At 34.8% G+C, this 26,476-nt stretch overlaps 2 protein-coding genes across 11 annotated transcripts; both read right to left on the reverse strand.

The window, feature by feature from the left end:
• Positions 1-15,473, reverse strand: LOC109598056 (myosin heavy chain, muscle). Of its 10 annotated transcripts, none has more exons than XM_049969677.1 (22): positions 15,214-15,473; positions 14,527-14,670; positions 13,902-14,058; positions 13,163-13,386; positions 13,037-13,100; positions 12,883-12,981; positions 12,229-12,332; positions 11,284-11,421; positions 10,959-11,228; positions 9,455-9,625; positions 8,567-8,746; positions 8,356-8,509; positions 8,010-8,062; positions 7,236-7,441; positions 6,217-6,334; positions 5,805-6,068; positions 5,047-5,256; positions 3,587-4,473; positions 3,198-3,276; positions 1,807-2,982; positions 841-1,746; positions 1-409 (listed from the first exon to the last, which is right to left on the reverse strand). In XM_049969677.1, exons 1-22 carry the CDS (start codon positions 15,418-15,420, stop codon positions 338-340), a joined length of 5,883 nt encoding a protein of 1,960 aa, XP_049825634.1. In that variant the 5' UTR covers positions 15,421-15,473; the 3' UTR covers positions 1-337. The 10 variants fall into 10 exon arrangements, with proteins under 10 accessions (XP_049825634.1, XP_049825625.1, XP_049825629.1 ...); XM_049969668.1 differs by lacking the exon at positions 6,217-6,334 and adding an exon at positions 6,560-6,677; XM_049969672.1 differs by lacking the exons at positions 6,217-6,334; positions 12,229-12,332 and adding exons at positions 6,560-6,677; positions 12,558-12,661.
• An 8,922-nt stretch (positions 15,474-24,395) lies between these two features.
• Positions 24,396-26,168, reverse strand: LOC109598026 (uncharacterized). The gene is made up of 6 exons (XM_049970826.1): positions 26,032-26,168; positions 25,842-25,973; positions 25,428-25,791; positions 25,214-25,377; positions 25,023-25,168; positions 24,396-24,970 (listed from the first exon to the last, which is right to left on the reverse strand). The coding sequence occupies exons 1-6, from the start codon at positions 26,125-26,127 to the stop codon at positions 24,472-24,474; spliced, it is 1,401 nt and encodes a 466-aa protein (XP_049826783.1). The 5' UTR covers positions 26,128-26,168; the 3' UTR covers positions 24,396-24,471.
• Positions 26,169-26,476: the final 308 nt, after the last annotated feature.

Below are 26,476 nucleotides of genomic sequence, written 5' to 3' on the forward strand. Positions count from 1 at the left end.
TAACGATAAAATTTGTTTATTGGTGCCTTAAGCCATACATGTCACACATACAATACATTTTAGGTCCTATTTATAAAATACAGTTGGCATTATGAGAACACAGAGACCAAAGGGCTGCTTATGATGGAAGGTACGTGTCTCTTTTCCCTTAAATTCTCTGGATTCTCGCAATTTTTTATTAACGGAATCATTCAAAATACAATTCTAAATCTCAAAAAAAGTTGAAACAAAAATAAAAAATAAATAAATAAATGTGTGTAAATTAAAGTCACGCGGTTCGGTTGTTTTTGCCGCGTGAAATGTTCGTAAAATATATATCTAACACAGCGCTAACAATTTAAAAATCGTCGCCGAGGTCGAACCTTGGTGGGAAGGTCATACCGTCAGCAGTTGGACGCTGTCTTGGTGGCTGGAAATATGAAAAATAAAATTAGGGATCATTCTTTTTTAAACAATTCTAACAAGAATAAGAATAACAATTCCGAAAGGCTACCAAACAATTATTCTTGTCGGAATTGCAAACGGAGAACTAATTATACAACTAACTAAGAACACCATCATTTGGGACAACTAGAGACAAGACTACAGCAGACAACACTGTCGTAATATACGGAAGGTACTGCACAAGAGGGTAACAGCACCTTGACTCTGAATGCATTTCTAGTGGTACAATTTGACTAGAACTGCATCCAGAATCAGTTACAAGTCACTTACAAGTCTTAAAATTTATTCAATCGAAACTGCAATTCGCTGTTTAGGTGCTGCCGAAGCTGTTGATGGCTAAAGATTTCATAATTCAATAAGATATCGAAGTGATAATTAAGAAGGTCTGATACTTACGGCTGGGCTAACTCCCCTAGCGGTGGAACCTCCACGTCCCTTCGCACGGAATTTGGCAATAGCTTGTTCAGCGAGGTCGGCACGTTCTTCAGCTTCCTCCAATTCTTGTTGAGCCTTGCGGAATTTAGCCAAGTTGAGGGCGGCAATTTCTTCGGCTTCTTCGATCTGCCTCTTGTAGGTCTTGATCTTCTGTTGGAGCTTGTCTACGAGATCTTGCATGCGTTCGTGGTTCTTGCGGTCTTCCTCGGCTTGGAAGCTCAATTCCTTGATGCGACGTTCGGACTTTCTCAAGTTCTTCTGGGCATCAGCGTGTCTTCTCTGTTCTCCATCCAATTCGTTCTCGAGTTCGCGGACGCGTTGTTCAAGCTTGGCAATGGCTTTCTTGCCTCCCTTGAGGGCATTAGCTTCGGCTTCGTCCAAGCGGACTTGCAAGTCCTTGATTTGGGTTTCGAGGGCCTTGCGGAGTTTTTCTTGAGTTTGAGCGTGGTCTTGTTCAGCACGGAGTTCATCGGCTAAACGGGCAGCATCAACCATAGCCTTCTTGGCTTTCTCTTCGGAGTTCTTGGCTTCGTTGAGAAGTTCATCCAAGTCGGAGTGGAGGGTCTGAAGTTCAGATTCCAATTTCCTCTTAGCAGCTGACAAGGAAGCGTTTTGGGCTGAGAGATCGTTAAGTTGTTCGTGGGCATCTCCCAATTCTTGCTCAGCTTGACGACGGGCACGGTCGGCTTGTTCCAAGAGAGTGCGGGATTCTTCCAATTCGTTTTGGAGGGCATTGGCGCGACGTTCAGAGATTCCAAGTTGTTCGCGAGCTTCATCACGAGCGCGTTGTTCTTCCTCAAGAGCAGTCTGGGTATCCTTGAGTTGTTGTTGGTAGCGTTTGATGGTCTTTTGGGCCTCAGCGTTAGCCTATTATAAAAATGTATGTCAGTACACTTGTTGGTCATGTAATCTAGGAAAATGTCTTACCTTGTTGGCATGGTCCAAAGCGATTTCCAACTCGTTGATGTCGGCTTCCAACTTCTTCTTCATGCGAAGGGCCTCAGCCTTACCCTTGGCTTCGGCTTCCAATGATGCTTGCATGGAGTCGAGGGCACGTTGGTGGTTCTTGCGGGTGTTTTCGAATTCTTCTTCCTTCTCTTGGATTCTGCGGTCGATTTCTTGACGGACTTGGGAAAGTTCCAATTGAGCGCGGAGTACCTTGTTCTCTTCTTGTTCCAAAGCAGCTTCAGCTTCTTCGAGTGCAGCTTGGAGTTCGTCCTTCTCGGCTTCCAAACGCTTCCTGGCCTTTTCGATTTCATGAATGTTGCGGCCACCTTCACCGATTTGGTCAAGGAGATCCTTAACTTCATCAGCGAGGTTCTTGTTTTCACGGCGGACAGCTTCCAATTGTTCTTGGCCTTCTTCGTAGGCTCCCTTAAGTCTGAACAATTCAGTAGAGTAGTTACGGCATTCCTTCTGGCTGGCATCAAGTTCAGCGGCCAAGTCGTCAACCTTGAGTTTCCATTCCCCAATAATTTTGTCGAAGGCCTTTTGTTTCTTCTCGGCAGCGTTGGCAATAGCGGTGGCACGGTCGACTTCGAGTTGCAAGTCCTCGACTTCAGTAGCCAAGCGTTGCTTGGTCTTTTCAAGAGCAACAACCTTCTGGTTAAGGGATTCGATGGTTTCTTCAGCTTCAGCCAAACGAGCTTGGAGCTTCCTCTTGGCTTCTTCGAGTTCTTCAGAGCGGGCAACACCCTCAGATTCGTATTTCTGGCGCCACAATTGAGCTTCAGCATTAGCCTTGCTGAGTTGACGTTGGATGTCAGCCTTGGCTTCAGCTTCTTCTTCGACTTGTTCACGAATGTTGTCCAAGTCGTGTTCCAAGTTGCGGAACTTGCCAAGGAGGGTGGCGCGTTCGCGGGATTCTTCATCGGCCAATCTCTTGGTGTCTTCCAATTGAGTGGTGAGGGATACCTTGATCTTGCTGAGTTGAGATACCTGAGATTCAGCTTCCTCAAGTTGTCTCAAGAGGTCGGAGTTCTCAATGGACAACTTCTTCTTGGCGGCATCGAAGTCATTGAGAGTGCGGTTGGTTTCGTCGAGTTTGCCTTGGGTGTCGTTGAGTTGTTGTTGCAATTGTTTGGATACTTTTTCAATGGCAGCCTATACAAAAATAAACCATTAATTGATAGTTCTGTTACAGGTCGGCATACAACTAAAGCATGGGGCTATTAAATATTTATGAATAAGAATATTAGCGGGCTAACACACAATAAACATTTATCGGACTCTTAGTAGCAGCTTGTCCAGTTTGTAAGTTCGCCTGAAAGCTGAAATAGAAGCAGTATGAAGATCCACTCATTGCCAGCTAATTATACCTTTTCGTTAGCCAAATGGTCGACAGAGGCACGGAGATCGTTGAGTTCACCGAAGTATTGAGCCTTGTCCTTTTCAGCCCTGTTGAGGAAGGCAGAACATACATTTAACAAAGGATTAAGGGTAAAGTGCAGTCAGGATGGGCACAAGTGACAATTTACAAGACTTTTCGACGTGTACAAAGGAAGACAATGTACGTTTAGTACCTTTTCACGGCCCACTCCTTCTACTGCACCACGTGTTTGTTGTAATTCATTGTAAATGTTTGCGCGGTCTCTTTCAGCCCTAATAATTAAAATGTTTGAAATATCTACTAATATACGATCAAAAACTACACGTGTTTTTTATTCTTTAAATATGAAAGAAATTATGAATGTGAAGAGGTACTTACTTAGCCTTAAGTTTGTTGAGTTGGTCGATTTGTTCACCCATTTCGGAGACGGCATCGTTGTGCTTCTTGCGGAGATTGGCGAGGGTGCCTTCGTGTTGGATGTTGGCTTCTTCCAAGTCACGGCGCAACTTGGCAAGTTCAGCTTCACGCTTCTTGTTGAGCTCGATTTGGGCGGAGGTGGCACCACCGGCTTCCTCGAGACGTTCGCCAAGTTCTTCCAATTCGCGGGCCAAGCCAGCGCGTTGAGATTCAGCCTTGGAGCGGGCTTGTCTTTCGGCTTCAACCTCTTCTTCGAGTTCTTCGATGCGGGCTTGGAGTTCCTTGACTTGCTTTTGTTGCTTGCCAACAACGGATTGCTCGTCTTCCAATTTGGCATTGAGGGAGGAAATTTCCTTATCCTTGCGTTGAATGGTTTGTTCCAATTCCTTCTTGTTACGTTCCAAGTCGGCAACGGCTTCTTGAGTGAGTTTCAAGTCACCTTCTACCTTCCTCTTGGATTTCTCAACGTCACCACGGAGTTTCTTCTCGCGTTCCAAAGAGTCTTCCAATTCGTCCAAAGTTTGTTCCAACTTGGCTTTCACCTTGTTCAAGTGGTTGACCTTATCTTCAGCGGCTTGCAGTTCTTCAGATACCTTCTGGTTGCTTTCGCCAGAGAGTTTCTTTTCTTTGTTCAACTTGTTGATAAGTTCGTCTTGGTGGGCGATCTCGTCGTTCAAGTTTCTGATTTGGTGGTCCTTGGTAGCCTTGTCTTGTTCGCTCTTTTGGAGGGACAATTCCAAGTCTTCGATGTCTTTCTTGTAGCCAGAGAGTTCTTGTTCCAATTTCTTCTTTTGTTGCATCAATTGGTTGCGGGCATCCTCTTCTTGACTCAAACGGTCTTGAGTTTCCTATGATTCAGATCATGTTATTAGTTTGCGGGGTTACTAAATTTAGCTTGGATGGCTTTTAATGTGATGTTATGATATGAAAAAATGGTATGATACACCTTATATTGGACACCATCCAAGTGTAAAAATCTGATTAATTAATGTATAAGATTTTCTTTGAAACGTGGCCAAAACATCATAAGAAGCTCTTTCATATTGAAATTAAAGCAATAATTAATACTAGATCATGAAACATGTCTGATCGATATGTTATATTTTTGGAGCTGAGTTGATGGGATGAATAAGTCTTAAATTCTGAAAGGTAAACACAATATTAATTCTCAAAGCTATTTCACTATTTATTATCCATTTATACATTCCGATTAAATTTGAAAAATTAATAAATCAATAGCTTTCTTATTTGTTTCAATAAACAAACATTTGAATTATTGTTGATTTATACATTGAAACGTGATATACCACATGGTTTATGTTAAATTCTAAAAGTAAAGTTTATTTTTGAACAAAATGCGCTTGTTGTGAACGCTTTGATGTGATTTAATGATATGATTACAATGAAAAGTTAATACTTACAGCCAATTGGGATTCAAGATCGTTCTTTTGGGCTTGGAGTTTGTTGGCCCTCTCTTGAGTTTCGGAGAGAGATCCTTTTTCGCCTTCAAGACTGTTCAAGAGGTCAGTCTTTTCAGCCAACAATTTGGCGTAAAGACCTTCCAATTCCTTCTTGGCTTTGGCTTCACGTTCATAGGCTTCTTGGGCCTTGGCAGCTTTTTCTTCCAATTTCTGTAAGACAATTTTTTTGTCAGGACACGTATAATCCACGTCAACCATTTTATCGTTTATTGTATTGTCAAGTCAAATTCGAATCAGTCGATTGTTCGGATCGTTCAAGTACGTTCGGATGCGGAGGACTCGGGGTCTGTACCTCGCTAAGTCTAATCGAATACTGAATAGCTGCAAGACGATGCATACTCGCGAAATAATTTTGGACGCGTGGGAAGTGCTGCGTTCGATGAAAGATTTTAAAAATATGCGATGTTTCATCTGACGATGACAGATTAAAGGAGGGGCTCGAAGTAAATTTAGATAGGATGCCAGGTGTAATTTATGAATATCATAAAAATCATGTTTATAAGATCGAGTTCACCGATTTCTAAATTTAAGTAACATGCGTGTTTATTAGTTCCAATTACGTTCGAACATCAGGTTTAATGATTCAAGATTATTTTCATCACGGCACCCAATCGTTGGGTCACTTCATCAGACTAAATATAGTTGCAATTGAGACTTGACGAATCCAATATATATTATATTATATTTCCTATACTTACGGCAATTTCATCCTCGATGCGGGTGACGTTGAGGAGGGGCTTGACCTTCTGCCAAAGTTTGTACCATGGCCAGGTACGCAACTTGAGGTATTTGCGCAAGTTTCTCTGGCACACTTGGAGAGCCAGACGTTGCTCTTGCAACTTCTTGAATTCTTTTCTGGACAAGTAACCACGGACCCAGGATTGCATCCAGGTAACAATCTTGCCCAAACGGTCGTCACGAAGTTCTTCCATTTGACCCAAGACTCCAGCTCTGAAGAATACCTATTCGGAGAAAGTAGAGTTACAATTTGAAAGGGTGGAGAATTGGCGAAACAGACGACACAACATAAGAATTAAGCTCGGGGTGATTAGCTGTGGGAGATAAAACTGGCTGGGTTAGGGTATGCAAGAGTACTAGTCGTTAAAGTACCTTGGATTTACCCATTCGGAATAGCTCTTTATCTAGGTTTATGTGATCTAAAATTACTGATGCTGCCTTTTCAGGTGTCATACTATCCTTAATCAACGTGGCGGCTAAGATTTTGTATCTAAGGAGTTAACAACAAGAAACATGTAAAATTAGTCAAACAAACAAAAACAATTAGGTGTTAAGTCAGTGTTGGTTATAAGTCTCCAGTCTTTTGAAGTTTTTATACACCAACACTGGAATTTTCCAGTTCATGGGGTTGGTTCTATATTTAACAAACAATCAAATCGTGTGTCCCGTCTTGATGGACAAAGATTTGTGATAACAGTTTGAATAGGGGACATGCCTTAGTGTGACCAAGACGGTACAATTCGGCGTCAAGACCACTGGCTTGCAAGATAAGGTCGGCGCATTTCTTGGGGTCACTTTCTTTAGATACGGCGGCAGGGTTCAAGATTTTGTAACTAGGGGTAATCAAACATTAGACTATACAGTTTATACATACATCATGAGGTAAAAACAGATGGTTTTACATTTTTAACAAATATACAGGTGTTGAGGATCAGTGCTAGACTAAAATACAAGAGTCGACAAGAAACTACTGTGGTAGACGTTTACAATTTACATATGATTTCTAGGGATTGTAAGCCCTTGCCTTTGTGTGTCCGACACGATAACTGTCAGGATCCAAACCGATTTCTTCCAGACACTTTCTGGCTGCTTCTTTAGCTTCCTTTTCTTTAGCCATCGTGGCTGGGGCTAAGATCATATAACTATTCACGAGAAAATGAAATATTATTTTTACATTTTTAATTTATATTTAAGACAACGTGATTGATTGACACAAGGAAATTATTACGATTCATTAAATTATATATCTAATAGTGAGGCTTCAATTTCGGATGTATATGTGTTTCTCTTCAAACGATTACTTTAAATCTCATACAAAACAATTTACTTTACTCTAATTTTTATCCTCTAAAACAACTGATTTCCCTCAACTGCCAATGATACTAACTTACCGGAGTTTGAAGTCAGGGTAAACCATCCTGTTGGGGAAACCTTTCCTACAGATACGGATACCTTCAAGTACACCGTTACAGGTGAGCTGGTGCATTACCAAGTGAGAGTCAATGACTCCGGGCTGTTTCAATTCATTGGGAATGATACAACGGACGAAGTGAGGTTGGGTGGACCTCAAGGTGGTCATCAAGTTGTTCAATTGTTCCTATAGAAATACATTAATTGAGTCTGCGGGTTTGGGAAAACTATTCTACTTCTTCTGGGACGAACTCGTACAGTTTGTTCCAGAAGAATAAGGCTGATTTTAGTTCATGTTAAGAAGCAGGTACAAGCCAAACAATTAATGGGTTAAATCTCAATAAGGTGTCGTTGAACAAGAAGTAGAAGAAGTCAGTATATTCTTCTAAATCTGATTAAAACATTTTACAAAAAGGCAGAAGATCAGTATAGTATCTTCTTGGTTAAATAAAACGTGAACATACGATTGTGACATTAGAGAAGAGCTAGTATAGTCTTCTCATACAATTGGTGATATTAAAGAAGATCTAGTAAGTCCTCTTGATAACAAAACATGGTGATAATGAACAGTTGATTAAGTATTTGTGATCAAAATTAACATCAAGGGTGCGGGTATGTCGCCCCTATCTTAACAAACAATTTGATGGCATTGAGTACTGTGCCTGTGGAGGAGAAATCAAAGTGCAAGATTATATCATGCCACATTAGATCCGTCTTTGGATAATGTTGACTTTTTATGATTTTTCCTAACATACCTTGTAGGCAGAAGATACAGTAGCGAAACCACCGCCCTTCTTACCACGTCCACCTATTTCAAAGAGCATATTTAAAGCAAATATTTATTTTACGCATTGTGGTAGGATAAAGGTTTATTTAAGGTAGGTAAATGCTGGAGAATAGGATGATAAGGTTTAAAGGTAAATTCTCAGCTCAATGTTTAAATAAGAGCGAGGTAATTACCCTGTACAAACTGGATACAGTTTGGAAAGCGGAACCCTTGGTTCTTTTACCACCTGAGTGTAGAATAATAGATTAAGAATAAAATTATATGCAATATAAGGATAAGTATTGTGAAGGAAATGAAGGAATGGACATTGTTACCTTTGCCGCCGGCATCAGCTCCACCAGATTGACCTGGATGGTCAGCGAAAATTTCTACCAAGAGCTTGTTGGTACCCTTCTTGTACAAGTCGACAACAGTGTCGTTAAGGGGATCCTTGTTCTTTTCCAACCAACCGGTGATGTTGTATGGTACCTATTCCACAATGATTGTTTAGTATTTAAACAAAAGTGATGTTAACGTGATACTTACGTTACCGGCATAATGGCCAAGGGTGAAGTGGGCAGCTTGCTGACCAGGCTTTGGTGGTTTTGGTTTTTGGTAGTTGGGGGATTTGCCCAAGTGGTTGGTGTTCAACTTTTCGACGAAGGTGGCGTCAGTAGCTTTGGGGAACATAGATTCTTCTTCAAGGATGGACAAGATACCCATGGGCTAGAGAAAAGGTACCATTATACTGATTGAACCAATATAAATAAACGAGATGAAAAACACGCAAACTATATCTCAAACAAGCAAAATAATTGATAAATTAATTCTAAGTAACTACTATTTCTTTAACTACTAAAATTTAGACCTTAGCAAACGTGTATTGTTTGTTAAGATAGTAAAATTACAAAACTAACTTTCTAGGAATGATTGAGATAAAGCAAAGTAATGTACATACCATTCCAGGGGGTGCATAATTGTGTGATACAAACCTTTGTGATGGAGGTGCATTGATCAAGAGCAATTTGGATAAACTGTGCATATACTATTTGTGACACTAATATTATAATTACGGGGTGTGAAATTTTGGAATGGATTACCTAAAGGGTAATACCTTTTCAATAAGATCGATACATGGTTGAAGATCCATACCGAAATCAATAAACGTCCACTGAATGCCTTCACGTTCATATTCTTCTTGCTCGAGTATGAACATGTGATGGTTGTAAAACTGTTGTAATTTTTCATTTGAGTAGTTTATGCACAGCTGGTTGAAGCCATTATACTGCAAGAGTTAGTTAGGGGATTAGCTTTGATTTAATAATGAGTTTTACCCAGTTAGTCATTTTATTTATTTAGAGTAGCGCTTTAACATTTATTTTGACTGGGAAGGCATCAGCACTCATAGTTCCTAAGCATTTTTGAGTGCTTTACCTTTTCAATAAGTTCAATACAGGCAGCCAAGTCCATACCAAAATCAATAAAAGCCCATTCAATGCCTTCTCTTTGGTATTCCTCTTGTTCGAGAACGAACATGTGATGGTTAAAGAATTGTTGCAACTTTTCATTTGTAAAGTTGATACAAAGCTGTTCAAAGCCGTTGAACTATACAAGTAAACACAAATTAAGTACAAGCTTAAAGGTAATTCACAACGCTGTATTATAGGTGGAATACCTTATCTTGTACATCTACTACACAAAAGTTAAACAAAGCTGGCGATCCTCAGAAGAGTCCCTGTTAGTGAAGAAGCTGATCCATCGTAGTAAAATTGACAAAGTTAAATAGAACGACGCATATTTTCTGCTATAACTTCCAAACCTGTTGTTGTTGAGTTCCTTATCAAACAGTCCCCAGTTAAAATTACCTTTTCGATCAATTCGATACAGGCAGCCAAGTCCATACCGAAGTCAATGAAGGTCCATTCAATACCTTCAGTTTTGTATTCTTCTTGTTCCAAAACGAACATGTGATGGTTAAAGAATTGTTGCAACTTTTCGTTTGTGAAGTTGATGCAAAGCTGTTCAAAGCCGTTAAACTAAAGGGACAGACAAACATTAAGTACATTGCATAAGGTAGTTCACAACGCTGTTTCCCGGTGGAACACCTTATTCTCGTACTACTACACATTCCGAACGTAACAAGGACAATTCCTGCTCTTTCCTAGACGGAATTTTGAAATGTTCAACGTAAACACACAACAGATGATACGACAGTAATATGAAGAAGTTTCCTATTCCAAAAGGGCTTCTTGTTGTTCTTGATTTTAAATTACCTTTTCAATTAACTCAATACAGGCAGCCAAGTCCATGCCGAAATCAATGAAAGTCCATTGAATACCTTCGGTTTTATATTCTTCTTGTTCCAATACGAACATATGATGGTTAAAGAATTGTTGCAACTTTTCATTTGTGAAGTTGATACACAGTTGTTCAAAACCGTTGTACTATATAGTAAAAAACACATTTAAATACAAATACAATCACAAGGAATTCTCATTCCGGGGGTTGTGTTAGTGCCAAAGCCTACCTTGCTGATATGAGACTAATAAGCGTTAATTTATGCGAACCTTTTCAATAAGTTCGATACAAGCGGCCAAGTCCATTCCAAAGTCAATGAACTGCCAAACTATGCCTTCTCTAGCGTATTCTTCTTGTTCTAAAACGAACATGTGGTGGTTGAAGAACTGCTGAAGCTTTTCGTTAGTAAAGTTTATGCAAAGCTGCTCGAAGCCGTTATACTGGGAAAATAAAATAATTGTTATGAAGTTTCATTTAAAATGGGGGTGGCTGGTAAAGCTAAGTGGATTGGAATGAAAATTTCTATCTACGTTGTCCTCTAAGATTATATCTAAATAGTGTAGTAGGTTCAAAGATTTCCACCATAGCGTTGTTTTGTTGGTATTATGATTTGATGTATTGTATTAGCTGTTTAACTTACGTCGAAGATTTCGAAACCAGCAATATCCAGTACACCAATGAAGTGTTGTCTCTTTTGTTGGGTGTCCAAAGTTTCGTTACACTTCTTCACCAAGTATTTGAAAACTCTGTCGAACATGGCCTTGGACATGGCACCAACGGAGTATGATACCTGGTTGACATTACGACCTTGGGTTACGAATTCGTTACCGACCTTGATCCTGGGTTTGGTAAGAGCTTGGTAGAGAGCGGCAGTATCGACACCCAAAAGTTTGCTGACACGTTCACCTTCCTGTAACCACAATGATAGTTAATTGATGGTCTCGATACGGATTTCTTGATCATACCTCAGTACCATCGGGTTCAGCCTGTTCTTCACGACCTCTTTGCTTGAACTTCATGCAACCCATGTGCATAACAGAGGCTGTGATCTTGTAGATGTTATCTTTTTCTTCTTGGGTGAAACCAAGAACGTCGAAAGCTTGCTAATGGAGGAAATTGAAACGTGTGATTATACGTTGATTGGATATTGGTAACAAAATGCTTATATACAGCATTTAGGTAAACTTACCAACGAACACGACACAAAAAGAAGCAAACATATAGCGAAAAACGTCACAGGTCGGTCATAAAAGTGTTGGAGAGTGTTTGACAAAGGAATAATGAATAACTTGGATACTTTCACGAACTTTAAGATTTTAAACATAGAAGACGTTATCGGGTCTTTACTTACATCAGTCAATATACATTCCTCTCCATCGTTTACATTTGGAATAGTTACTTTACCCTGGGATACATTATGATAGTCATAAATGTCGTTAGAGAGCATGCAGATATCTAGAGAAGAAGCAGTATTTTTATAAGCATATTTACAGCTGATACGAAGATGGTGTGTTGGTTTGTTTTCGATATCTACATAAAGTTGTTTGGGTCCCAGAATAAAGATTCGTCAGGTCATGATTTGATCATGCAATCAGGGAGCAAGCGATATCTAACAATAAGCAAAGCTTGATCCCTGAACTATTCAGTAAGAGTTGCTTACATCTGTTATCAGAGATTCCTCTAAATCATTAACACCAGGTATTCTGGTTTTACCTTGCGAAATAAAAGTATAGTCTCCTATTCTGTTACTTAAGTAGCACATTTCTAAAAAAATTCAACAATTAAATATCGTTGCTCCCTTAAGTTTAGTTGCGAAACATGAAAATTAAGATTTAATGTTGACACATAGACAGAAACATTAATACAACAAAGAGGATGATTTTGATAGGGCGAGTTAGTAAAGGACTTACATCGGTAATAGTACATTCTTCACCGTCATCTACATTGGGAATGGTAGTTTTACCCTGGGATACGAAGTGGTAATCGTTGATGTTGTTAGACAACAAACACATCTCTGTTTGTTAAAAAGGTAAACATAATTTAGTTAGACACATACAGGGGGTCGCTGAGTCCTAATTAGCAATACAGGGGGGATCAGGGGCTATCACATAAACATTTGGGTAACTACAATACGTTTGAGTTAACACAAGTTTCAACGTATTTTTAAAGAATAAGGGGATCTACTCAAAAAACAAAACAACATACAGTGTGGGTGAGTCAAAGATAGTCACCCACTTACATCAGTTAAGAGACATTCTTCACCGTCATCGACATTGGGGATAGTGGTTTTACCCTGAGCCACAAAATAGTAATCCGTGATGTTATCCGACAACAAACACATATCTGAATTTTGAAAAACAGTTATTAGTGGAGGTTTCTGGTTCTATGTGTTGATATTTGTTCAAGAGTTTATACTTGTATTGCCAATTGTCTTTATTGGACTATGATTTTGTTTATGTGTACTTTGCTGAAGTCAGTGAGTCACATTTTGATAACTTCAACAAAGTTCATGAAATATGTGGTGATATCGTTTTGATATCACTTGATTAGTGAATCTCTTATACCTTTAAGTCCCTTAACGGATCCAGACATCATTTGGTAGAAGATGTGGTAGGATCTCTCAAGAGATTGTTGAGAGATTACACGAGCCTTTTCAAGCAAGTCTAAAGAAATATAAAAATTAGTGTATTTTCTAATGAGCATTTGATTTCAACTTACAAGTTTCGATATCAGCACCAGCCAATTTACCAGTGGGACCGAAATGGATACGGATGAATTTACCCTAAACAAGACCGAAAACAAGTTACGTTTGAACTGAATGAACAAGTTTTTTTAGGAACTTACGAAACGAGAAGAGTTATCGTTACGGACGGTCTTGGCGTTACCGAAAGCTTCAAGTACAGGGTTAGTTTGTACGACTTGATCTTCCAAGTTACCCTTCTTAATTTGTTCTTCGGTTTTTTTGGTGGAAGCACCGACAGTGGCGAAGTAGGCAATTACCTTTTTCGTGTTTTCAGTTTTTCCGGCACCAGACTCACCAGTAATCAACATAGATTGATTTTCGTGGTCTGTAATAGAAAAGACGGCGTGAGTTGAAGAATATAACACTATGCGGCAATAATATCCATAAGGGTAACTTCAACATAATCTCGCGATTCATTAAAGACGAGGAAGTCATATTTGATGAAAAAAAATTATTCGAAGAGAAAATGAAGAATTTCTGACAAAGAGAGATTCGCCTTTATGAGAAATTATAATTGTATAAAACAAAATCTCAATAGTCTCGTGTCTTAGAAAATGAGCATACTGATAACGTTTAAAAAACGTCTTAACGGAAATAGAAACATTTTACTGGACTAAATAGTAAAATTACTAAATTAAAATTTATTTGAATGTTTATCTGTCTAAAAGAGATTCGACTTTATGTGATTGAACTTAAAAGTTCAAAAATATGAAATATGTTCTTTAAAATTTTACGATTTAAGAACTTTTAATTATGATTTTTAAATTATTCTCTTTAAAGGACTGTTATTTCATCATTGGAGTAACCCATTGGATATTCTTTCGTCTTCCTGATACTTACTGGTCAACATGTTTACGTAAGCACCGTCAGAAATAGCGAAGATGTGGGGTGGCACTTCATTACGCCTCTTACCACGGTACAACTTAGCGCAACGGTTGGTGTATACGGGGAAACGCTTGTAGGGGTTGATGGCGACGCAGAAAAGACCAGAGTAAGTCTGTAAACGTCCATTATATTATAATATTCGTGTAGAACTATTTTGCAATAAAAAACAATACTAAATTGTCTCACAGGAGTTAAATCTCCGTGAATTGACAAGAAAAGGGTCCCTGCTTTTTTAGAGGGTTTGTGTGTTAGTTTTAGGTTGATATGGGTTTCCCTATTTTTGTACTGGATTTAGGGAATTCAAACTGTATAAATTTGGTTTCTCTGAGGCACAGAGAAATGATGTGTTAATTGGAAATTCAGTCAAAAGGTTATCGGGGTGTTGAATTATAGTTAAATAAGGGTTTCCTCGATCTAAGAGGTTTTGGTTGGGGTTATCGAATAGCCTCTGTATTCGAGGTATTGTGGAAACGTTTAAAGAATACGATGTATTCTTCACTAAAACGAACACCTAAGAACTTCCAAAGAACTACCAATGTCCAATCTTGAAGTTCTTTTAAAAGGGTTTTAACCGACTTACGTAGATGAGTTTAGCATAGTATCTTTGTTTCAAGTTGTGCAATACAGAAGCGTCGTTCAAGTATGTCAAGTTAGACATATCTTCGGCTTTTTCATATTTAGGAGGATTTACTTGGGTGACAAGATCTTTTTTGAATTGTTTTTCCTGTTGGACAATAAAAAAAATATATTAGTACAGTTTTTGCGGTACTTACATAGATGAGTTTGGCGTAGTATCGTTGACGAAGGTTATGCAAAACAGCAGCATCGTTGAGATAGGTCAAATCGGCCATATCTTCGACTTTTTCGTATTTAGGTGGATTCACTTGCATGACTTGGTCTTTTTTAAAGTGTTTTTCCTATGCAGCAATTCATTGATTATCATCGTGAATCGGAGTTTTGAAAAGATGTGATTTGTTGAATAATAATTTTAGTTCCAAAATCATAACGCGGTATTGAATAAATAAATAGTACATATTTCGTAATTCTCTAATCAATCTCCAATGAGCTTTATAGAACGCATTTTTTAGCCCCCACAAAACTACCCAGAGCAGTTCTCTGGATAACTTTGTGGGGGCTGCACAGCAATGAATTAAGCAATAATTTTATTGGACAGCATTTGACTAAGGATCTACAGTGTCATTTTGAGATTGATGATTGGTGTGTCGTCATGATTTTGGTACTTATTGGCCTTCTCGTTTCTTATTACCTCTCCACCAGGAACAGCAACGCTGATGAGGTCACCCTTGGTGCCTCTAATTTCACCAAGTACGAATCCTTCCTTGTCGTCCGGAACCCAGCAAGATTTCTTGGCATCGTAGGGCTTAGTTTGGTCGATACGTTTCTGTTCCAAAGAAACGAACAAGTATGGGGTTGGGTCGGGATCATCCCCTTCTTGTTGAGCTGGTTTAGGCATGGTGAACGGACGAAATTTGGGCTAATCGAGACACGTAATACAGCCCTAGAGCCTTCCTAGAAACAGCACGTACCTAAGCATCATTGACTTTCTTATTTCTGAATGTAATTTTAATTTAAAATAAAATAAATAAAATTGAATTTGATTGCATCAATTTAAATTTCCTTCCAAATAATTCCAATAATTTTCAATAAAAAAGCAAATAGTTAAATTTGGACTAAGGAAATAAAATCGGCTAAGTTCAACTTCCATTCAATGTGTTTACTATACATAGTATAGGTTATCATCAAGTTTCTATCAAGTTTTTTTTTTCGTAACCGTAACAAGACCGCGTGAAATCTGAGCAATAATATCCCAATTAAATAAGAGCAGCTATTTTGGTTTGATCTATTATTAGAATTAGTATTTGTGACGACTAAATAAAGATCATAACGAGGCACTGCCGAATGCGAACGATGCCAAATGTTTTTCAAGCATTGTTGGACTATTTGGCACAAAAACAGTGTTACCGTCATTATGTAATCAGGAATTTCAGGTTATAATGAAATTGTTACAACTAAAGCTAAATTTGGAACCATATGATAAAATTAAACTTTAAGAAGTATTGTATCGAAATTAAAGTTGTGAATTAAATTATTATTAAAATTAATAGTAAAATAATTATACAGTTATTATTTTACTTTTACATTCACATTTATCAGTAGCACATATAAACTTAAAAATATTTAATATAATAATATTCAACTCTACCGACACTGAAAATCAATAAATTAGAATACAAAATTGCCATCATATACATTATTTTACTTTAATCATAAAGGTTTACGCCCTTTGGATATAAATAGACCAATCAACATGTCATCCATTTATGGTTCGAGAGCTATTTGAAAAATCTAAGATGGCGGATTCAATTTTTCTTGAAACCATTGTAATGCTATATTTATTACTGAAAACTTTGCGATAAGTAACAAGATTACTGATAAATGACTATTTGTGCAAAAAATTACTAATTAAATTGTTATTGATGGTATCCTGACTTAAGAAAATCGTTGTAATCCTTTAGCCACTGATTTCGCGCAATCTAGCCACCAAATGTCATACTAGCAATTGTTTCACCATGTGTTCTTAGAAGAAAAATAAAAAGAAAAACGAATAATCCTGTGTGTAAATCCCAAAAGAACACATCACTTGTAAAACACATTGCTAGTATGACACAGAAACAATGATAGAACTTCACAATTACACAGATCACTGTTAATCAACACTATCACAATCAGTCCTTTGCCCAAAATCGAATGACCAAGATAAAAAATCAATGCAAAATTAAAGTAATGTTGAACACATTGAATGGGAGTAGTACACTGTTTTTTTAACACTAGACACTCACGTTCGCAAGGCGTTCTGGTCGAATCGGAGCAAGTGTGGAGAAATATAAATGGGTGACACTGTATCCAAAAATGTAACGAGCTTCTGGATTGGTTAGAAAGCTTCTCCAATCGGTTAGGACGTTAGATCCCGGTCGGTCTACCTTTTTAGGATCAGCGAACAGACTCTAAGGCCAGAAATACATACAGAGTGAGACGGTTTTTGGGGGAGGGACGTGGAGGGACGCGGGGCGAAAGCAGCTCGTTTCAGATGAATTGGAAGGGAACACATTTGGGTACAATAACCCAATGGTTCAGATTCGGTGAGACAATTATGAACTGGGGCCGTTCAAGGTTTCGGAATACGTCTTTTTAAGGGCCAGGATTCACCACGACGTGTCGCAAAGAAGAGTTGTGGTTACGTTTTTGGGGTTTGTTACTTTGCTTTGATTTGTTTGGTGGTTTATTTGTTGAGTTTTAAAAATTATACTATATTTCGCTAATCAAATTCTTATCATTTCTTTAAAATATATTATGTTGTTTTGATACGATTTGTGCAACTAGGGAATCACTTACATTAAAGTTCTTCATTAAATTTCAAATACTATTACATTACATTATTATCTAATTAACAAACTTAAATATACAAATAATAATAATACATTTTTATATTTAATTACATTATTTATATTAATGTTTCACCAAATTAGCATTAATTTTTTAGATTAACATAACTTATTATAAATAACATAATATGTAGTTGCCACATTAAAATAAAAATCCTAAGAGGTTAAAACAAATTTCCAATTTCTTCGTATTATATATATTTTTAATAATATTGTTTAGTTTATTCATTAATTAATTGCTATTTAATTTATTATTTTCATTTATTTCATGTAACAAGTGAAAAATTAATTCAATAAGAAAAAACATATAATAGAAAAATATATATATATAAACTTATTTAGTAATACTTTTATTTATACAATAATATATAAAATACATATAAAACAATTATTTCAATTTTCAAATTTCTTTAAAATTAAAGAAATAATTAATATTTCTTTTGGTTTATTTAAATTAATTCACTTTATTTTTATAAAAAAAAAACAAATAATTTAAGTTTGTAATTATTTATTAGTTAATAAACTTATATTATGTAAGTAACTGGTAATTTTATTCAACGACACCCCCAGTCGTTACATTATGAAATCGTCGTGTTTCCCTCGGAAGCTGATTTTCATATTGCATTTTACAAATTGGCGGAGTAACCCTGATATAGTGGCGGATTATACAGATTGAGACCGTCACATGGGTTACAACGCAGTAAGGCGTTTTTAATTGGCACCAGGCAAAATTAAAGATCGGTCAACATGTGTGCTAATATTCCTTACAACGAAGACATGTAACCAACTACTGGAAGTAGCAACAAAACCAGGTCAACATACAAAAATGAAGTTCATCGAAATCTTGTGAAACTCAACAATTGTATTACAATATTAACAACGTCCCATCTACCATACAACGACATTACAGAAAAGGAGCATAAAGTCCATGCACTGAATACTCCGTTGAAGAACGAGTAATAATTAATAGAATACCAGGGAAAGAAATCGACAAAAGAATCAGTAGCCAAGTTTCTATCTAATCCAATTATTTCTGAAGTACTGATCGCCGAACATAGGCAAAGGATCAAGTCATTCCCTCAGTCAGCTAATCGATTTAGATGAATCGGAAGACCAAAAAGTCTTAATTGATACCACATATGTAAAAGATTACCAGTTACATGGACTTACCGGAAAGACGTGACCTGTATTTACAAGAAAGCAACTTATATTATGTAAGTAATAGGTCATTTTATTCAACGAAACCCCCATTCGTTACATATAGTATATAATAAATAAAACTAAAACTATACATTAAATTAATGATTATTTACATTTATAATGATATTTTTCGTTCCTTTAATAAAAATATAAGAGTAATTTGTGTTTATTATATACAAATCCCCGACATCTTTTATTTAATTCTTATCATTGATTTTAATTGTAATTTTTTTATAAAATTGTATATTTATCTTTTCCTTTAAGTGAATTAAATTTTAGAATTATTTTAGTGTTATAATTTTTAAAAGAACATCAAAGAAAACGTTTATCGTTGGCAATCCGACGCAAACAAGTATTTATTATTATTTAACTTCCCTGGACAAAATAAGTTATAATTACAGCTATTTTATTTATGTTTTCAGCATTCATGTATGTATAGTTGACGTAAGAATTACGTTCGCATTGGTACTACAAATATTTGGTTGGTTTCTTACTTATCGTTTAGTTTTAAATATTCGGTTAATTAAATGTGTGTCATTCATGATGTTTTTTTAGTAAATTATAATGTTTAAACTTATTTTTAACATTCAGTCTGATTAAATTACCTTTAATGTCGAGGTGTGTATCGCAATTATAATAATCGGCAAGTTATAATACTAAAATGACCTTGTAATAAATATTATATTCGTAAAATTATTTTAAGGTTTAATTAAATGAAATTTGTACATATTTAAAACTAGGATATAGTAAGGATTTAAATTGGAATGCGCGCCTTCATGTAATTACCTGGCAAGTGGTATTGCTATTTTATTAGGCCACCAGTAACCTACTTTATGGAAACATCCGAAAGATTCTATTTCCATCCAGTCGGATCTTCCACATTGTTCATGTCGTGTACGAATAACTTGGCAAATAAGCGGAATATACGAGTAATTTTATACTCGAAACGGCTTGGCCACAATTCAGATCGTGCTCTTATCAGAAATGAAAATTTATTTTGGACCTCGTTGAATAACCGTTTTGTGTTAACTACATCCAATTTATTTAAGCTGGTTACGACGAGACCAGTTTGCAATAAATGCAGCGATTCAGGTTTGGATTTGGAAGCGACAAATCGTACATAATTCATCTCAGATAATTTTATGATTTGATATTTACATTATATGAAAGGAAAAGTTTCTATCTATATTTTTGGAATTTACTATTTAAATCTTTTATTATAATTTTATGTAGTTCGAAAAAAATTATACAAATTTTCACCATTTAATAATTTCCTTCAAGTAGGTGTCCCAAAGAGAGTTTTTAAACTGTTCAAAATTGGAATAAGTATACTTCGTTCGAAAGGTGATTAAATTACACGTCCCACAGAACCTAATTTGTTTCGATCGAGTGAAAAATAGCCTCGTTATACTATACTACAGTGACTTTTGTATTATATTTACCCAAAAAATTATTAATAAGTTTCTAGAATTGCTCTCAATTTTGAAAATTTCTGTTTCAGGTATTATATTATTAATATTACTAAAATGACATCGAAAACAAATGTCATCGTTTTACAGGGTTGAAAGAAAACATTGGAATGGATATACTTTGTTCAAAAGTGATTAAATTACGTGTCCCACGGTGGTTTCGATTGGGTGAAAAATAACTTATACTGTACTACAGTGACTTTTGTATTGTACAATATATTCCCAAAAACTTATTAACAACTTTCTATAATGGTTGTAGTTGAACTGCTTTCAAAAATATCAAATATTAATTAACTTTATTGATGTTATACAATGTTTGAGTACCATTAAAAATACCCGCTTGAATTTTACTTGCGCTCAATCTTGAGTTATACTGTACTACAGTAACTTTTGATCATATTTTTCCAAAGAATTATTAACAACTTTCTGGAATGGGTTTAGGTGAACTACTTTTAAATATTAATTAAATTTATTGCTGTTATAATATGTAAGTACCTTCGAAAATACTTGCTCTAAGTCTTGAGAATTTGTGTTTCAGGTATTATATTGTTCGTGTTACTAAAATTACATCGAAATCAATTGCAATCGTTTTACAGGGTTGAAAAAATGGAGAATATAAATATTATTTTTTATTTGATCTTGGCCTTCTACATCTTAAATTGTTCGTATTTGAATATACTATGAACTAAAAATGTGGAATTTGGGATACTGTTCATATTAATATTTAGTTGAAAATCGTCAAAAATAGCATGAAAATTCTGTTTATTACCATCATTGTGGAACCATTATACGAATATACTGATTAATGTTACAATTAATTGAACTATTTGCTAAGCCATCCGTGATTTAATCAAGGGAATAACCGGATTATAAATTGTAACTGTAATTTTTTATACATTTTAGTGTTGTTTCCTTGCAATACATTAGTATGTATATCTAAACTAATAAACACTTAACATAGTTATGAATAGCTTTATCTAAATCTTAGTTAATCGTAAAATTTGCAAAGCGTGAATCGGTAGTCATGATTTAATGATTCGTTAGTCAATATATACTTGGTTATCTTGCATTTGGACGTGATCCAGTTTTATCGACAGTCATTTCGTTCGATTCGTGAATAATTTGTATTTATACTCATTCGGTTTTTACTCCCGATTCATTCAGTGGTTTAATATTAATCTAATATATATATAGATTATTTTGATGCGAAAACATGTTCATGGTCGCATCTAATTAAAATGCGTTTGTGTTTGTGGTGGTCAGATTTATGAATTAGCAATAACTACAACTACAACGTACTATTTTCGAGCTCGGTTCGTTCTAGTGATGGATTTACCTCGCAAGCCAACAACAATTTTTAGCTTAACTGTGACGTAAATAGAAAAACATTTTACTTGGGATATTACCTACATTCGACCCAGATGTAAGAAGTCTATATTCGTTACTGCAAATAAATGTCAGGCCAAAATTAGAAAAACATGCAATTTATGTAAAAAATTAAGTTATGAAAATATTTTGTGGATAAATGTTGATAGTGGGGAATGTTTATTATAATTACAAATCTACCAGGACCAAAATAAAAACTGAACCCACGCGCATTTTTCTATCACACACCAGATTATTTACGTCCAAGCGAGTCTAACAATATATCACAGTTTTCTACGACTGAAACATTTGTATCATTCCTGCTCAATGCTGCATAGAACTTTAAGTTTTATACAAAATTTTATGTTTAAGTATTTAATTATGTCAAAATAAATGTAGTTTTGTTATAAAGTTGAGAAAAGTTAATAGCAATTTTGGCAAGCTACAAGAATGTTTTAACAAATGGTTTAAATAAACTTAACTTATGTATTTTACGTCTAAAAATTTATTTGACAAATCAAGTCGTATATGTCTAAGTTTTATTAAAATTAACGGTGTAAAATTGTTAAACATGGAACAAGATTTGAATGTACTCTAACCAACATTTTTGACATAAATATTATGTATTCATTTTGTTATTCATAGTTACATAAATATTAAAACATTAATAAATCTGTCTTTTTAAAGTTCAAAATAACCAGACACAATTTTTATAAATTTATTTAAAACCGTATTATTTTTTTTTTTTTTTTTCATTTTATTTTGCCGGTGCGTTCTGTCCAAACATTCTAATTATAGATTCTGCATCGATCACTCTTGATTGAGATAGTGCATTATACTAGGAATAATATGCAGCTGGTTTATTTATAACCAGACAAATGCACGTGTTTGATGTTTGCCAAAAAGTGTGGTCAGCACCAAAAAATCATTCACTAATGCCGTTTTCATATTACTTTTACTTTCACCCATGTCAAAACACATTTGTCAACAATCTTTATCAAAATATTTTAATACAAACTATTAAATAACTAAATATGGTAATTTCTAGAATATATCTTACCATTAGCAAACGTACTCGATTCTCCCTGTACCATTAGGAATTTAAAAATGTAAGTTATCAAAATTAAATTAATTTTTTAACGTTAACAAGGTGAATTTTCGAAACACCTCTATTTTAATTGAATTAATTTCGGTAATTGTCTTAAAATAACATAAAGATTTTGAAAAGTTAATTACACTGTGATTGTATTTATAAAAAAACTATCATAACTATTGTATTTATAAAAAAACCATTTAGTGCCAGTTTTAATAATTCTTCCTTGTGAATGAAAAAAATCATAATAAAAACTTTCTTTCCTATATTTTATGGTTTGTATAGATGCTTCACCAGTCGCCAAACGTTGTTTTAAATGCAGAAAAAAATATAATTTCGGTGAAAACACACAAATAAAATAGAACAGCGTCCAGAAATATCGTACGTGAGTCAGGTTGTGAGGCAGATATGCAGGTTGGCATCGAATGTGCTCCAATAACCTGAGAGTTATGTCAACATCTACTCCACCTTTTGCTACCAAAAACAACATCACTATCATGATATTTAACTAAAATTATATATGTGCATAATTCTCTGATTAATTAGTAAAAACATTTTATCATAACTGAAGTTATCTTTTTAACTAGGTAAATTACATATTCAGGTTACATACATGTACAATAAATTGTTTTATATATAAAAGTATTGGAATTTTAAGTAACACATGTTTGTTCCAGGTTTCCTTAAATATTAATAGACTGGCCTATTCCGATGGAGTTTATTTGCAGCACAATCATTTCTTTACCGCTCTGCGATATTTTTATCTAGTATCCCGCACACACGGAGAGACAAGCAGTTTAAAAATAATACGGGGCGTTTTATTTCACTATTTAACGCCTCAAGAATATTGTCAAATCACAAGGTAGATAAAACTACAACGCAAAAAATAAATTAATTATGGCCACGAGTTTGATAAGAGTCGAATGAAACGAGATACGGTTTGATTCTATTTCAGTGAATAAGGTATTTTTAAAAAAACTATTTCTGTAATACTCGCATACTAGTTTTGCAGAAAGTGGGTTAATTATATTTTTTGCCATTTTTAATAATAAGCTAAGCTTATTTGTCATCATTTTTTGTAAATTTCAGTATTACTAATATAATTCAAAACTTGTTTATTTTAAGATACAACCGCTTCTTGTTTTAATCATATTTTGGCAAGACTCATGATTTCTCAAATAGGATATTCGTAACAGTTATAAGTGGGAAAAATGTTGTAAACAGCAGTAAAATATGATTAATATATGTATGATTTTAAATTTTGAATCAGACATAATTTTAATAGAAAATTACTAGGCTAATTTTATTTTAAAACATTACTTTAGTCCAATATTAATATTACAATAAATATTGAAAATACAGAAATTGAAGTTCTAATAGAAAATAGTAAAAATATATAAAATTAAATTAAATAACTTGCTGATGTTATTTCATAGAAAATATATATATATATATATATATATATATATATATATATATATTATTTCTGTACAGGATGTGTTCTTATTTTTCGCAAATAAAAAATATTTTTTTTTTACCATTTATCCAATAATATTGAGTAAATATAAGTTGCGTTTCAAATCAGGAAAACGTTTTGCTGTTTCGTTGACTCAATTGTGACTCACGCATCTCTATACACATAACGAGAAAAGAATTTTGATAAAATTAAATATTTGGCAAACAGTCAACAGTATATAAACTGTTTAAAATTCGCAATAGCGAACTGGCTGGATTTAATAAATAGCCGATTTTATGAACCCACAGAACTGTTACGATCCACGCACTTAATTGATCTTGAAATCTGAAATTATGATCATCAGAGTAGAAGGAATTTTCCATTGAAAATATTTTGTTATTGTTTGTTGTTATTCATTTATTTAGTAACGTAAATATAAAGATTATAATTATGAACGTTAGGAATAATAAGTAGTCTTTTAATATTTGTTTATTTCACGCTCCTTGGTGACTTTGTTCTTCTGAAAATAATCACATTCAGATAAGTAATCCATCAGATGTTTATAATCGTTGTTTTCGTTTTGATATTCATCGATTTTCACATCCTTGTTGGACACTTTCTGGTCTTCTATTTCTTGTTCTGGTTTCCTTTCAACTTCTGTATCTATAGCCTTTTTGTTCTTAAAGAATCTAACAATAATTATTTTAAATATTTGTTCCAAAGCGGCTATAACACCAATTACAGATAAACCTAGAAGAAAACCTAAAGATCCACCAATATCCGACATAAATAAGCTCCAATCATAAGTGATAGTTTTTGACATTACTTCCACCAGATTTGATCCATAATAAATCATCATCAAACAATTAGGCTGAAGACTTTTCTCCACATCTCTGTTATTTATTATATAAGATGTGTAAATTGAAAGGTTACAGGATATTGGACAGTTACAATTTTGAAGGTATCTTGTGCGATTCCTAAAATCACAGTAAAAATATTTTGAAATGTAACTACGAGAAGGGAACTTACAAAGGAATTAATAAGCCTGAAAGTAGGTAATTTAATTGACCGTAGTTAGAACATCTAGGAAACGATATGTTTTGTGGTATCCTAAGCCAAGCAACTGAACAACCGACAGTTACAGCAAGTTGGTGATGGAAACATTCCTCTATACACTAATACAAATTATATAAATAACATTTTATAATGTGCTAGAAAGAAATTAGAATACTTGCTTTGGATTGACTATAATTTAATTCAGAAACACAAGGTTCATCAGTTGTTGATATTTGATTCACCTCTTGTACCTTCAATTTTACTCTCATATCCTCAGAACTTTCTATATACAAATATTCCAAAAAATTGTTTTCTTGATCCAATTGTGCTAAAATGCGCTAATATTCAATACCCATTTAGCAACATGAATAAACTTACAGCTAAGTATTTCATTGTCGTCGTGAAGGTATACTCGATAACCTGAATTACCAATTCCGAATTCATCTCTGTTTTTGTTCATTTCATTGTGGAGGAAGTATAAGAAATAACCACCTCCTATAGAAAACGTACTCGACTCTCCCTGTGGAGTTAATGTCACGCATCGGCCATAATGAAGATGAAACGATTCTTTGACTTGTACAGTTTTTTCCAACCCATTTCCTGAAAAACCGTAACTGCCGAGCATTTCGGAGAAACTATAAGTTGTTTCTTCTAGAAAGTCATCAAGATTATAATTTTTGAAATCGAAATTAATAAAAGCTCGTGTTGTATATGGCTCCACGTATTTTTTCAATCCGTATTTCTACAATAACCAATTAGTAAAACTGCATTTACATCATTTTGAAAAATTACCGGAAATAAATCTTTTTTATAGGCCGGCTTTCGGCAAAATGTCAATGACGGATACTTCATGGATTCGTTCAAATTAAATTTATAGTAAGTTGATACAGGTGGATGTAATAATTTCGATATACATTCCGACAACTACAAATTTTAAAATTAGGACAAAAAAAAAAATAATAAAATAATTGTTAACTTCTACCTGGTAAATAGTAAAAAGTACACAACACATTAAAACAATGAGTTTTAATAGTTCTTGGGGTTCTTTCGTACATTTTTTAACGTTTATGAAACCCATGATCGTATTCGTTCAGATTTAGAAAATCGACTGGCTAAAATACAATTAATGATGCTTCATCGAAGTCATAAATTGAAAACCTCATAACTGTGCGGCACAAATTCAAGCTCATCCGTCGTAAATAAATCGCCGAATATTATCGTAGTCATATTTGTGGTTGGAGGTTATAAATCATTATGTTTTTATTAGAGCGTATAGTATTAATGTAAATATGTTACATTGACAATTTCCCTTGAAATAAATTTAATAAGCGAACATTTGCAGAATCAATATATATTGAACCGGTTTTATATATTTTTGTAATGTCAATGTTATTGAACCAAATCATTAACATCGAAAAGGAATAATC

The sequence above is a fragment of the Aethina tumida genome, chromosome 1 (assembly GCF_024364675.1).
Source record: "Aethina tumida isolate Nest 87 chromosome 1, icAetTumi1.1, whole genome shotgun sequence".
Taxonomy (NCBI): domain Eukaryota; kingdom Metazoa; phylum Arthropoda; class Insecta; order Coleoptera; family Nitidulidae; genus Aethina; species Aethina tumida.

Excerpts from the sequence above, each read along its gene's own strand:
- LOC109598026 (XM_049970826.1), bottom strand. The coding sequence starts at position 26,127 with ATGGGTTTCATAAACGTTAAAAAATGTACGAAAGAACCCCAAGAACTA. Across the intron at positions 25,792-25,841 it reads ATAAAAAAGATTTATTTCCG|AAATACGGATTGAAAAAATA; the intron begins GTAATTTTTCAA and ends TGGTTATTGTAG. Across the intron at positions 25,169-25,213 it reads CCAAAGCAAGTATTCTAATT|TGTATAGAGGAATGTTTCCA; the intron begins TCTTTCTAGCAC and ends AATTTGTATTAG.
- LOC109598056 (XM_049969677.1), bottom strand. The coding sequence starts at position 15,420 with ATGCCTAAACCAGCTCAACAAGAAGGGGATGATCCCGACCCAACCCCA. Across the intron at positions 13,101-13,162 it reads ACGATAACTCTTCTCGTTTC|GGTAAATTCATCCGTATCCA; the intron begins GTAAGTTCCTAA and ends GGTCTTGTTTAG. Across the intron at positions 4,474-5,046 it reads ATCTTGAATCCCAATTGGCT|GAAACTCAAGACCGTTTGAG; the intron begins GTAAGTATTAAC and ends TCTGAATCATAG.